The sequence below is a fragment of the Nelusetta ayraudi genome, unplaced genomic scaffold (genome assembly GCF_046127955.1).
Source record: "Nelusetta ayraudi isolate G7.1 ecotype Tasmania unplaced genomic scaffold, CSIRO-AGI_Nayr_v1 ptg000042l, whole genome shotgun sequence".
In the NCBI taxonomy this organism is placed as follows: Eukaryota; Metazoa; Chordata; class Actinopteri; order Tetraodontiformes; family Monacanthidae; genus Nelusetta; species Nelusetta ayraudi.
The window spans coordinates 1,240,425-1,252,500 of NW_027466092.1; the positions used below are offsets into that span (position 1 = coordinate 1,240,425).

General features: G+C 46.5%; 1 protein-coding gene and 1 long non-coding RNA gene across 6 annotated transcripts in view; one reads left to right on the plus strand and one right to left on the minus strand.

The window, feature by feature from the left end:
• Positions 1-12,076, minus strand: part of usp54b (ubiquitin specific peptidase 54b) — a 45,655-nt gene that overhangs the window by 21,587 nt on the left and 11,992 nt on the right. For all 5 annotated transcript variants that reach the window (XR_012927658.1, XM_076033513.1, XM_076033510.1 and 2 more), the window contains exons 3-6: positions 7,328-7,420; positions 2,616-2,750; positions 1,366-1,479; positions 1,204-1,286 (exon numbers count right to left, since the gene is read on the minus strand). Coding sequence is in view for 4 of the 5 variants with exons in the window: in XM_076033513.1 (XP_075889628.1) it covers positions 1,204-1,286; positions 1,366-1,479; positions 2,616-2,750; positions 7,328-7,420 (425 nt within the window). In the remaining variant the exon portion in view is untranslated. The remainder of the gene's footprint in view (positions 1-1,203; positions 1,287-1,365; positions 1,480-2,615; positions 2,751-7,327; positions 7,421-12,076) is intronic.
• LOC142893195 (uncharacterized) overlaps positions 9,780-12,076 on the plus strand; it is an 11,571-nt gene continuing 9,274 nt past the window's right edge. The window contains exon 1 of the long non-coding RNA XR_012927659.1: positions 9,780-10,587. This is a non-coding gene — a long non-coding RNA (uncharacterized LOC142893195). The remainder of the gene's footprint in view (positions 10,588-12,076) is intronic.

A 12,076-nucleotide genomic window follows, 5' to 3' on the forward strand; every position in this document is an offset into this window, starting at 1 on the left:
CACGAGATGAGAAATCTGATTGGACAAACTGTCTGCCTGTCACATTCATCTTCAAACGCAAACCATCTCCTGCAGCTTCAAGGTGGACAAATGGAAAATGAGACACAGAAGCAGATGAGAAGTACTGCAACCTCCAGAACACACAGATGCGATCAGGAAACCGTTGTACAAGTGAGCAGCACAGGAACTAACAGCTGCCGAGTTCTGGTTCTGGTTCTCAGAAGCCGGACTGGAGACGTCTCAGGCTGTCCCACCGCAGCTCACAGGCGGAGGTGTGTGTGTACTTATTTCTTGCCCTGGAAACAGCTGTTTACTCTGTCCCTGTGCTGCTGCTGCTGCTGCTGCTGCTATTGCTGCTGCTGCTGCTGTTGCTGCTGCTGCTGCTGCTGCTGCTGTGGCCCTCTGATTATCTCACTCATGTTTGATTCCTGCATATTTGCCGATCTGGCCTGTAAACAGCACAGGCTGCACTAAGGGTAAAAATAGCCTGGCAGCGCTAACAGGCACAAACACAGAGCAGTGCTGCTGTCGCTCCCACAAACACACACACACACACGCACACACACACACACACACACACACACACACACACACACACACACACACACACACACACACAGACAGACAGACAGACAGACAGACAGACAGACACAGTTTATTTGTTCTCTTGCCCCCTGACTCGTCCCTCCATTTCCGCTGCGCAGTCCCGCCTCCCAAACGGACGCTAAGTGAAATATCCCCCTTATTTTCTCCTCTGGCCCCGCAGTCTTTCCAACCCTGTCTTCCACTTATAGATTTATGTCGCCCCCTGGGTCTCCTGAATCAAGGGCCTGATTGATTACTTCCCCGCTCGCTCCTTAATTCATTGACTGAGAGGCCGCTGGTGCGTTTCCTTCTGTAACAGCTCCCGCACGTGTGTGCGTGCCGCGCGCTAGCCTGAGCCCTGCGTGCGCTCACCTGATCTTTGCATATGCATTGGTGTACACGTGTGTATGTGAGTGTGTGTGTGTGTGTGTGTGTGTGTGTGTGTGTGCAAGCGCCGTGCGTGCATGCGTACGTGCACGACATGTGCACAGCGTTCAGCTGGGACCCGTGCAGGGAGGAGGGGAACACACTGTACCTTCCTTTACTGCCACCCAGCCTGTTGCCAGATTTACTGCAGTGTGTGTGTGTGTGTGTGTGTGTGTGTGTGTCTGGTCTTACCAGAGGGATGTGGTGGAGATGTAATGGACCATCTGAATGAAGGGCAAGGGGTCCGATGTGGCTCCGCAGCTGTTACACACACACTGCGGACATAAAAACACATCCTTGTGTCAAATGGGCCTTAGTCCTCCGACACACACCCACGACTCTCAGGCCTCCTACCTGCTCAAACAGTGTCATAGCAAACTTCTGGTGCGGGATGCAGTGTTTGGCCGTGCAGATGTCCTCTCTGCTCTCGGCGCTGATGTGAAAGTGGATTCGCATCAGAAGGTTCTCCTGTGAGCGGTGAAGAAACATCCCGCCGTGAGGAAACTGGCCTGTTGCTGGCTCGTTGACACTGCACACACAGTGTGTGTGTGTGTGTGTGTGTGTGTGTGTGTGTGTGTGTGTGTGTGTTCCTGTTAATCTGAGCGTGATAGCAGCATCCATATTTCATAGGAAGCCGCCAGATTTTCTGACTGAACACATTTACTACCAATCGATCAGACGCACACGCACACACAGAAATGTGCATTCACACTCATACAGGAGATCTATCATCAACAAAGATGGAGAAAGCAACAGGAGCCGTTTCTTTTTTTTTTTTTTTTGCCCTTTAAAATTGACAAGCGAGAGAAACAAGAGGCCTCGTCAAACAAATTAACACCAGCAACGAAACATTTTCCTGGTTGAAAACAAAAAGGTTTGATTTGATTTGATTTAAAATCAATAATATCGAAATTTTAATCCAATTTTGTTCCTGTATAGCTTTGGTGCACAATAAGGAGACGTGAAGGCTGCTGAAGGGTTCAGACAGCATAAATGTTAAGACAAAAAATATGAATAAATAATAATTTTAACGTAAAGCTAAATTTTTATTAAACATATATTTATATACAGTATATATATACATATATACATATATATATATATGTATATAAATATATATATATATGTACACACACACACACACACACACACACACATTCACAACAAGTTAAAATTTGCTTTCATCAAGTGGCTAAAATCCTGGGAAACGGAGTCAGAAGTAAGCAGAAATTAGACAGGTGTAGTCGCAGACATTGGAAATGGGTCGATTTAAAATGAGATGTCAGAAGAAATCAGACGACAAGAGGGAAACTGAGAGAACTGAGAAACGAGGCAAGCTGTCGCCTTGGCAACTGACAACTTGGCAGTTTGATTTCAGGGCTGAGTTTTTTTTGTTTTTTTTTACAGGGGTGAGACAGGAAAACCAGTCTCTCCTCATCGGCTGACACGCATGTTGCTGCTGCTGTTGCTCCGGCTACAAAATGCAAATCATGAAGAAAATAAGAACCTCGAGCCAGTGCAAAAAACTTTTATTTTCTATTGTGTGTGTGTGTGTGTGTGTGTGTGTGTGTGTGTGTGTGTGTGTGTGTGTGTTTGGGACTCACAAAGCATTCAGCAGCGTCGTCCATGATGCCCAGCTGGAAACGCTGCTCGTCCTGGAAGGTCTTGGCCAGGGCGCTGCGGAGGGCGTCTGAAGGCAGCACGCGCTCACTGCTGAACTGGAACTGGGCGAAGATGCTCTGCACACACACACAAACACACACCCAAAGAAATCCGTCAACCCAACACACCGTGCGTAATGTTTACATATCACCGCCGGTGTGTTTCTGCAGACAAAACTCTAAACAGGCCTCTTTCTGCAAGAACAGCACTGCGTTTTCAGCCGACTGACCCATAAAACAGACAAAGTGGAAGTAGATGTCGACTTGTCGGGAACCAAAGTGCAGCGCAGAAGAAGAAGAAGATCCCAAAGTGGACTGAAGGGAAGCAACGCCGCAGCACAGCTGGCCTCCATATCACAGCCGATCAATAATAGATGCCGTCTGTCCTGCACTTTTCTCACAAAAACAGCTCAGAGTGCGTCGCAGACACAACCCCAGCAAAGTGTGACGGAGGAAAAGCTGGGCCACTGAAGTGTGTTTCCAGGCCAGCCACCACAGACACCACAGCACACAGGGTGCAGGATGCAGGTTCACCAGTAACCAGGTTCACTGGGAAGCAGCTACAACGTGAGCCACCACCTGGTCACTGTTTATTCTGTCTATTCTGTTTATACTGTTTATACTCCACCACCTTGTCGCTGTCTATACTGTTTATACTATGTATATTTTACTCTATTTTTGCTACACCAACATTCTACCTCCAGATATCCCATATTTTTATATTTTTACAGTTATCTCAGCTTGTAAATAGATTGTAAGTTAGATTGCTGTACTCTGGGCAACGACATTTCGTTGTGAAATGAATCACTGCTGTGTTTCTTTTTCTCAATGACAATAAAGAAAGTCTAAGTCTAAGTCACTGGGAACAAGGCCTTCAGCGAAAGAAGCGCATACTGGAAACTAAGCTCACTGAAACCAGACTCACTGGGAACTAAGCTCACCATGAACCAGCTATTCTAAGAACCAGGCAAACTGGGAACAAGGCACACTCGGAACCAGACTCACTGGGAACCAGACTCACCGGGAAGCAGGCAAATTTGCTCGAAGCTTACCATTTTTTTCACTGGCATTTAACCAACAAGGGACGAATCTCGAAACTGATGAGGTTTCAACTAGTTGCCTATCCCAGCCAATCACAGTGAGCTGATATTCCTCCACAAGGCCCACATGCCAAAACCTATTGATCTTTTTGCAGCCAATTAGCGGCACTTTTTCAATATGACGTCCATAAGAGTCACATGTTCTTCCTTCCAGACGCTGTCAGCAGCATCACTGCTAACACAGGCAACAGGTTTTTCTTTCCTTTTTTCATGCTTAAGCTCAGGAGGGCGACTTTCTCACTACACCCAGGTTAATCTGTACTTGAACGACCGTTATCTCAACGTCTGAGCTCCGGTGCAATTCCAACCAGAGGCAGGCGGCATGAAGAGGGAGGGAGACTGCAGACGTCTGGGGAGATAAAAGCCTGGATAACGGCCTCCACATCGCCCAGGGATGAAAAACGACCTCATTTATTTGCTGGTAGTGATTTTTTTTTTTATTATTACCAGAAAAATAAAAGGAGGGGGGCGGTGAACTCAGCCCGTGTTTGCGTTTGCCGTTATTTCTATCGGGCGTTGGCATTTCGTCGGCGGTCTTCTGTCCATCACTGATTCGCTGAAGGGCATCGGGTGGTCACATGACTTCCCTCTCTCAGGGTAGAGAGCGGAGAGTGAGTACAGAGTGGAGCATCTAGTGCCACAGTGTCTGTCGCCTGTTTTTTACCACTGGCAAGCTGCTCCTGCTTCCTACCCATGATGCAACTCACTCAACCGCAGACAGACAGACAGACAGACAGACAGACAGACAGACGGATCACATCCAGGCTCGTTAACAATTCATGACGTTCACGATGCAGCCGGCGAGCCGTGACTTTCACGCTCTCTCTCTCTCCGTCTTTCTTCTCAACTCAGTCACTCCACCTCCGTCAATACACCAGCTGATCTCCAGGAGTCAAAGTTCAGCAGCACAACTTCAGCCCAGTCTGCACCGGTCCTCCCAGTTTCCCTCCATTTCTCGCAGCTAGTCACCCATTTCCAGGTCTTTATTTTGTTTTTTATATATATTCTTGCACTGCGACTAATTCTCCAAAGCGCACACAAAAACAGCGTTAGCCCTCTGTTTACAGCGTCCTCACGTCAGGATGGGAGTTGACAGCTGTCAGTACCCTTTGTGACATCACAAAGGGGGTTGAGAGACACAGATTAGTGGAAGAAGAAAACATCCTGTGAAATGAATATTTTTCCCACCATGTGTGACCTTTGACCTTGGCTCTGACCGGCTCCCTTCAGACCCCTGTCAGGCTTCTTTTTTTAAAATTTTCCGTTTCTAAATTAAAATTCAGTTTGGTTGCGATCATCGCAGCCGCTGCCATATGGTGCCGAAATATCATATCGCAGTCGGCTGTGGCTGCTGCGCGTGTTCAGGCGCAGGGATTGTTGGCACTGAGAGAGGTAATGCAGTCCTACTGTTGTGTGAGTGTGTGAGTGTGTGTGCGTGTGTGTGCGTGTGTGTGCGGGTGCGCGTGTGTGTGTTTTGGTGGCTGTGCTGACTGCAGCAATGCGCCAAGGAGAATGGAGGGGGAATATACCCTACAGAGGGAGGGAGGGGGGAACAGTGGAGGGTGAGGCAGTGTGTGTGTGTGTGTGTGTGTGTGTGTGTGTGTGTACACGTGAAGACAGAAGCAATCTACACCAAGTCCCACAATGATTCATCTCTCCTTCCTCTCCAAGCGTCCCCCTCTTCTCCCATCCTTTTCACTATGTGTGTTCAGGAGTGTGTGTGTGTGTGCGCGTCTGCCCTGCTGCTGAGAGAGATAAAGTGTTGCAGTGATTTCTGGAGGGATCGCCACAGGCAGCCTCTGAACCTGTGTTTACTACCAGGCCCGGCGTCTTTATCCGCCGCAGATAAAGACGGAAATCCGTCCGTAATCCTGGAGAAACAAAGCGGCCAATCAGCATGCGGGAAAATGAATGGCTGAAAATTCTAAAGGCGACGGCATTAAGAGTTCACCCAGGTTGCGTGTGGCCCTCTCTTTATTTTATTTTATTATTTTTTTTGTAAATCCGGCGTCGCGCCGCAGGGCAAACGCGGCTGCACACGACCTGCAGGGGGCGACGCAGCATCTGCTGGTTTGAGACAGGATGGCTAATGGTGAGTGACAGGGACGAGCACGCAGTGACAATACCTGTGATTTGCACGCCTTCAGATGACTCATACAGTCACGCGCGCGTGCGCGCGCACACACACACACACACACACACACACACACACACACACACACACACACACACACACACACACACACACACACACACACACACACGCTTGTCTGAGGTATCCCCCGCATGGCAAGACAGATTTGTGAGCACGTCAAGATGCATGTGTGCAGCAACCCAGGGTGTGCAGCATGCTGAGGATGTGTGTGTGTGTGTGTGTGTGTGTGTGTGTGTGTGTGTGTGTGTGCGTGTGTGTGTGTGTTCCCTCTCTCTCTTTCTCTCTCTCTCTCTCCCTCTCTCTCTCTCTCTCTCTAGCAGCGTCCCAGCGTGGGCTCTGCTAGCTCAGCGCTTTCAGTCAACCAATTAATTACAGAGATGCGCTAGAGACGGAGCGTTGCCTATAACACACACACACACATACACACACACGCACGCACACACAACTACACAGTACATTACACACAACACTTCCCTTCTCTCAGACGTACATTTGTCACCACTGATGCAACAAATGGCTGCATCAGGCCTCTTCGTCGGGAGGATTTTTGTTGTTGTTGTTTTGCAGCAGATCTTAGTTTTTTGCAGTTTGTCTCAGGACAGTTGGACAAAACTAGGATAAGGGATTAAGCCGGGATATGTTAATTGTCCTGGCCCATCTTATTTATGATTCACAAAAGTGAGATCGAGGGAAGTGGGATATGTTATGGCATAATTTCCATGACCATGGAGATTTTCTCTGTATAGTAAGCCTGACTTCAGACCAGGTTAAGTTCCAGCTCATCATCATCATCATCATCATCATCATCATCATCATCATCATCATCATCTCAGTCAGCAGTCACCACAAACGCAAACCAATAGTTATTCCACTGCCCACTACACATTAACACATTCCACCAGATCCACTGCCATTATCTAAACATTTGTGATCACTAATTTCAACCATTGTAGATAAATGAGCTTAAATAACATTGCAAACATTTAATAATTTGTTAAATCAATATTTACCATTTAACTTCAATTTTAAATCATGTTTGTGTTAACTAAAGCACGGTGTTGCCTTTCTTATCTATTTGCTCCTTTACCTACCCGAAAGCCTCCATGAGGAATCAGCGACTCAGGACCTGGAGATGGTGAGTCCGACGGCTACTTTCCTTCCACAACGTTCCTTTGTTTCTCCCAGTTTATAAACCCGATTAACTGTGAGTGCTGCAGAGCCTGGTTGTATAACCTGCAGCAGGAACCTCCTGCTGTTCTATATGAGCAGCAGCCTGGCGGGTTCATCCAGGATAGAATCCAGCACCACAGCTCTGAGTGAGAACCTTCTCACAGTGGAGCCACTTCAGACGCTCTATTTAGCTTTGTGTAGTTTTTATATGTATATATTTTTTTTTTTACCTTCAGCGCACAGAAGATGCAGGAGTCCTCCATGCATTTGTGCGTAGTCAGCTGTCGGAAGCTTCTGCGGAAGATGTCGAGATGCCACAGAACCTGGGGGACGAGACAGGAGAAGATGATCAGTGAAGAGGAGCGGAACTCAATCATGATTTTCTTACTGCGCCACAGAACGCCAGGCAGAAGTACAGCAAGCGGTTTTGTCGTTTTCCATTTTTTTCAGCGGTTCCACCTCGGCACACCAACATTTTAGGAGGCAACTTCGTCCATATGATGCTTATTTTGCAAGAGCAGTTCAGAAAACGTCGCTTTGTAAACAGCACACTCCCTTTGGCCTAATGGTTCATTGGTCACAACTATGACTAATCACAGTGTAGTTGTGCTGCAGTTGAAAAAGATATTGACAGTACCAAAGCTGTTAAAAATTATCCAGATGCCCATGCTAGACCTCCGGTCAGTTCAGTCTAGATTATTTTGTCACAACTTCTTAATTTTTTCAAAATGATCAACAAATGTATTGTTTCATTAATGGCGAAAAAAAACAACCAAACAAAAACATTTGACTTAAATACATTTCAGACCGTGTACTTTCAGTAAAGGAGTCGAATCAGTACTTTGACCAGAGTATTATTATTTATTTATTTTTACATAAGTATCTTAAGTACAGAATGTGAACAATTTTGCCACACCCGCTGGTTCGGCGCTTTGTTGTCGTTGTTAGCATTGGTGCTCGTACTAGCAGCTACGTTTTTTCGCATTTCGCTACCGGAGGCGTGGATAACTGCGGTGGAATGTAAACTCGTTGGGGCACAGTTTGCACAGGACAGCACTATTATCCAGGCTTCCATCCCACTGATTTTTAAATGTAAATTATGATCATATCATCCATCCATCATCCATATCAATATCACTGTCATTCATTACGTTTGTTGTGAGCACAGGTAACTTGTTAGCCCAACTATTACTCTGACTTCCGCTTGTCTAACGTCACTCAGTGCGTCGCTATAATCAGTATTGTCGGAAACTCACGCTTTGTTTTGTCTAGAGTATAAAATAAAATGCGATCGTTTCCTGTACGTTAATTATCAAATGAACGCAAAAAAAAAACAATATATAAGTTTGGACACAACATATGAATTTAATGTCTTCTTTTTGACTATTGACATTGCAGTTTGTCACTGAAGGCATCAAAACTACGTATGAACACACATGGAGTTATGTAGAAAACAATAACAGTGTAAAATAACTAAAACAAGCTTTCTATTTAAATTATTCAAAATAGCTGCCTTTCATAAAAACATATTTAAAGTTATTTAACGTGTTTTTCTTTGCTGCATAATTACATATATCTTGCTTATATATTTGATGTCTTCAGTATCTATCTGCAGTGCAGAAAGTTGCCAAGATAGATTGAAAGAAAAAAATTGCATAATGTGGGTCCAAACCTTTGACTGGTAGTGTATATATATATCCGTCTTTCTCACAGTGAATCCAACAACCAACTTCCTGTTTAGCCGCCTCACCACCGCAGCCCACAGCCTGTGTGGCTCTCAGCCATTTCCTGCTAATTGTTTTCCTCCCACGGTCTGTGTGTCTGTGTGTGTGTTTATTTCCCCTTCTCTGTCTTGTGTTGTGTTGTGTGTTTTCAGTAGCCAAACAGTCAGTCAGACAGTCGGACAGAAACAGGAGCAGCTCAAAGCCCAGAGGACGGAGCGAAGAGCTTCCAGTCCTCAAACCTCCGTCTCTGGTGAGCAATTAGACGGAGGAGCTGCTGCTACCTTCATCCAGCGGGCTGAGAGATAATATTGACACAAACACCGTCCCCCCCGGGGCCTCCGATGAAATCTGCGACGCACACACACACGCGCGCACACACAAGGTTTGCACAAAACGGGCTCGACACAAAACCAATATATGAAACCTTAGCGGTTGTGCACAGAGTGTCTGGGCCTGCTGAGAGGAAGGTGATTGGTGGAGGATGGAGGGGGCGGAGGATGACAGACTGCATGCTGACGTTAGAGTATGCGTCCATGCGTGCACACACACACACAAACACACACACACACACGCACGCACGCACGCCTGTCCAGTGCCCACCCTTGCTTGGCTGTGATGAATCGGCTTCCTGCAGCAGCAGCAGCAGCCACCGGAATCCCACCGCTGCCCATTTCTCTTTATCACCATCTATACATCCATCTTTGTTCAGCTCCGGCCCTTCGTCTCCTTCTCTTCCTCCTCTCTCGGGAAACATCCCCGAAGAAAACACAGCGACAAACGACTCGGCTAACAGGAGAAGAAAAGCCAAACTCTTCTTCTGCTTCTGGTGGTTGTGACTCTAGAGTCACACGTCAGCGTCTATCCAGCTGGTTGTCATCTCCCTGGTTTGGTGCGATTAAAACACATTACGCTGCATATGTACCGAATAGACGGCAGCATCACTGCTCATCCCCCTCCTTAAAGCGGCAGTCAAGCCCAGCAACAATCTGAATTCCCACACATTCTTCTTGAAAAGCTTCACTTCTCTGCAGCTCTGCAGTCCAGACCAATCAGCATCGTCTTTTGAGGGAAAGAAGGCGGAGCTACAGCCAGGGGTTTAAGCAGCTGACAGACACTGGGAAGACGTACGGGGACGCTGTGGGTGATAATTTTCACCTCGAGCTTCAACCGACGGTAAGAAATCTCACTTAATTGGATTTGAAGGTGACGGACAGCGTGTTCGTCCAGTAACCTGCCATGTTTTTTTGGGAGATGCCCGCCCCTTTCCACACACCCTGTGGTAGCCGTCAGTTTGGTTGGATCAGAAAAACTTTTTACCAATCGCATAAATTGTCACTGCCGAACGTCGACCGTTCTCACGGCCTGCAAGTCAGTCATTTACTTTTTAAACGGACAACAATGCAAAAAAAGTATTAAATATGATCATTAGCATTAGCATTGAGGTAAACCAACAACTTTATCAGCAATAATCATTCAATCCAATATTTATATTGGAAAAATCTGCCAAAACCTGCAGGATTTCTCTCCTGTTTAATATGAAACAAAGAAATATTATATTTTCTCTGCACTGGACTTTGATTCTTTCCCTGCTGCACGGTGTCACAGTGTTTGCCGTGTAGTCGCCCTGCCTCCTGCACGGACCTTCGCTCATGCTGCTGCCTTCATATCAGGGCTGCAGACTGTGAACCTGCACCGCCACACACAACAGACTAACACAACCTCTCTGTCTTCTCCAGGAAACAAGTGATGCCTCGGAAGCAGAAAACGTCAGTCAGTGTCTTTTTTTTTCTTCTCTACATTCCTTCATTCGGCTTACAGGAATTAAATTTCTCCACTGCTGAGGTTTTTTTTGCCCCTATTAACGCTGTGATTGCAGCCATTATCGCCGGCCGGATTAAACTGGGGGAAGATGTTGTTTTAATTAGTTCACCACTGCATTTATTCAGCAGTACAGCAAATGGGAAGGACGGTGTGTGTGTGTGTGTGTGTGTGTGTGTGTGTCCGAGAGTCGGGTTGGAGAGGGCGATCGCGGCTGATTCTCGTGCTCCAAGCGACTGCAAACATTCAGAATTGTGTTTTCCTTCTCAGCACCAGGCCGAGATCTTTGACTCGATGTGATTTCAACAAACAATCGCCGCATAAATGGGAAACAGTTGCATCGGAAACAGCTGCAGCACAGATTTGGGGAAGAAAAACGGAGGGACACAATATCTGCAGTGCTTTTCTCACAGGACTCTGATCTGATCTGATCATATCTGTGTGAAGCTGTGGCTTGAAAACAAAAAAAAAGTCAAACTTTCAATACAAGCAAATGAAACCAGTGGACCACAAACCAGACAACCACAATAAGACTCAAAAAATTCATAAAAAAAACAGGTCCGCACACGCTATGAGTCAGTTTCCTGGTTGACCACAACCAGGCAACTTCATGAGGAAGGTCTGTTTGACTTCTGAACTCTAAACTGGAGTGGAAACTTGGTCGGAAATGTAAACGTTTACTCGGTAATCATTCTGTTTGGGACTGTGGTGTTTTAGGACCAAGCTAACTGGGCTAACTGACTGGCACTATTCATCCTAATGTCTTCCAGACCACTTAAGTGCAAAAAAAAACAAAAAACAAACACAGTATGACTTTCACATGATTCTTTGTGAACATCCTCAAAGTCATCAGTTTGAAAAGTGCCCAAACTTACAAAACTGAGGTTTTCAGGGCAGGTTTTTTGGGGCCTGCTGACTTCATCAGCTGTATTCAAGTGGTCATGTGTTTTCACACTGGAAAACACAGAGACGCCTCTTTATCAGGGTGAAATTCATGCAGTCCAATTTCCAAACATACACACACCCACACACACACACACACAGATGAGTGTTTCCATGTATTCTGCACTTTGGCTGCAGTGAACTGAACTCTTTATTTCCTTCAGCCTTCCGTGATTTAATTCACGATACAAACTCCTTAAAGTTGCTGAGTAGACACACACACATTGTGCTGGAGCACCATTATTAAAACACACACACACACACACACACACACACACACACACACACACACACACACACACACACACACACACTGTTCGCGCCACCAGTCCCACTGCTGCTGCAGCTGCTGCTGCTGCCCTGCAGCTCCACTGCAGCAGTGGAACTGGAAGCAGCAGAAGCCTTCTCGCCGCCATTCGTCACTTCTGATGGCAGCAACTTCAGCTGCCAGTCGGCCAAATAACGGCGGCAGCGGCAACTGTCTTGTGGCAGCAG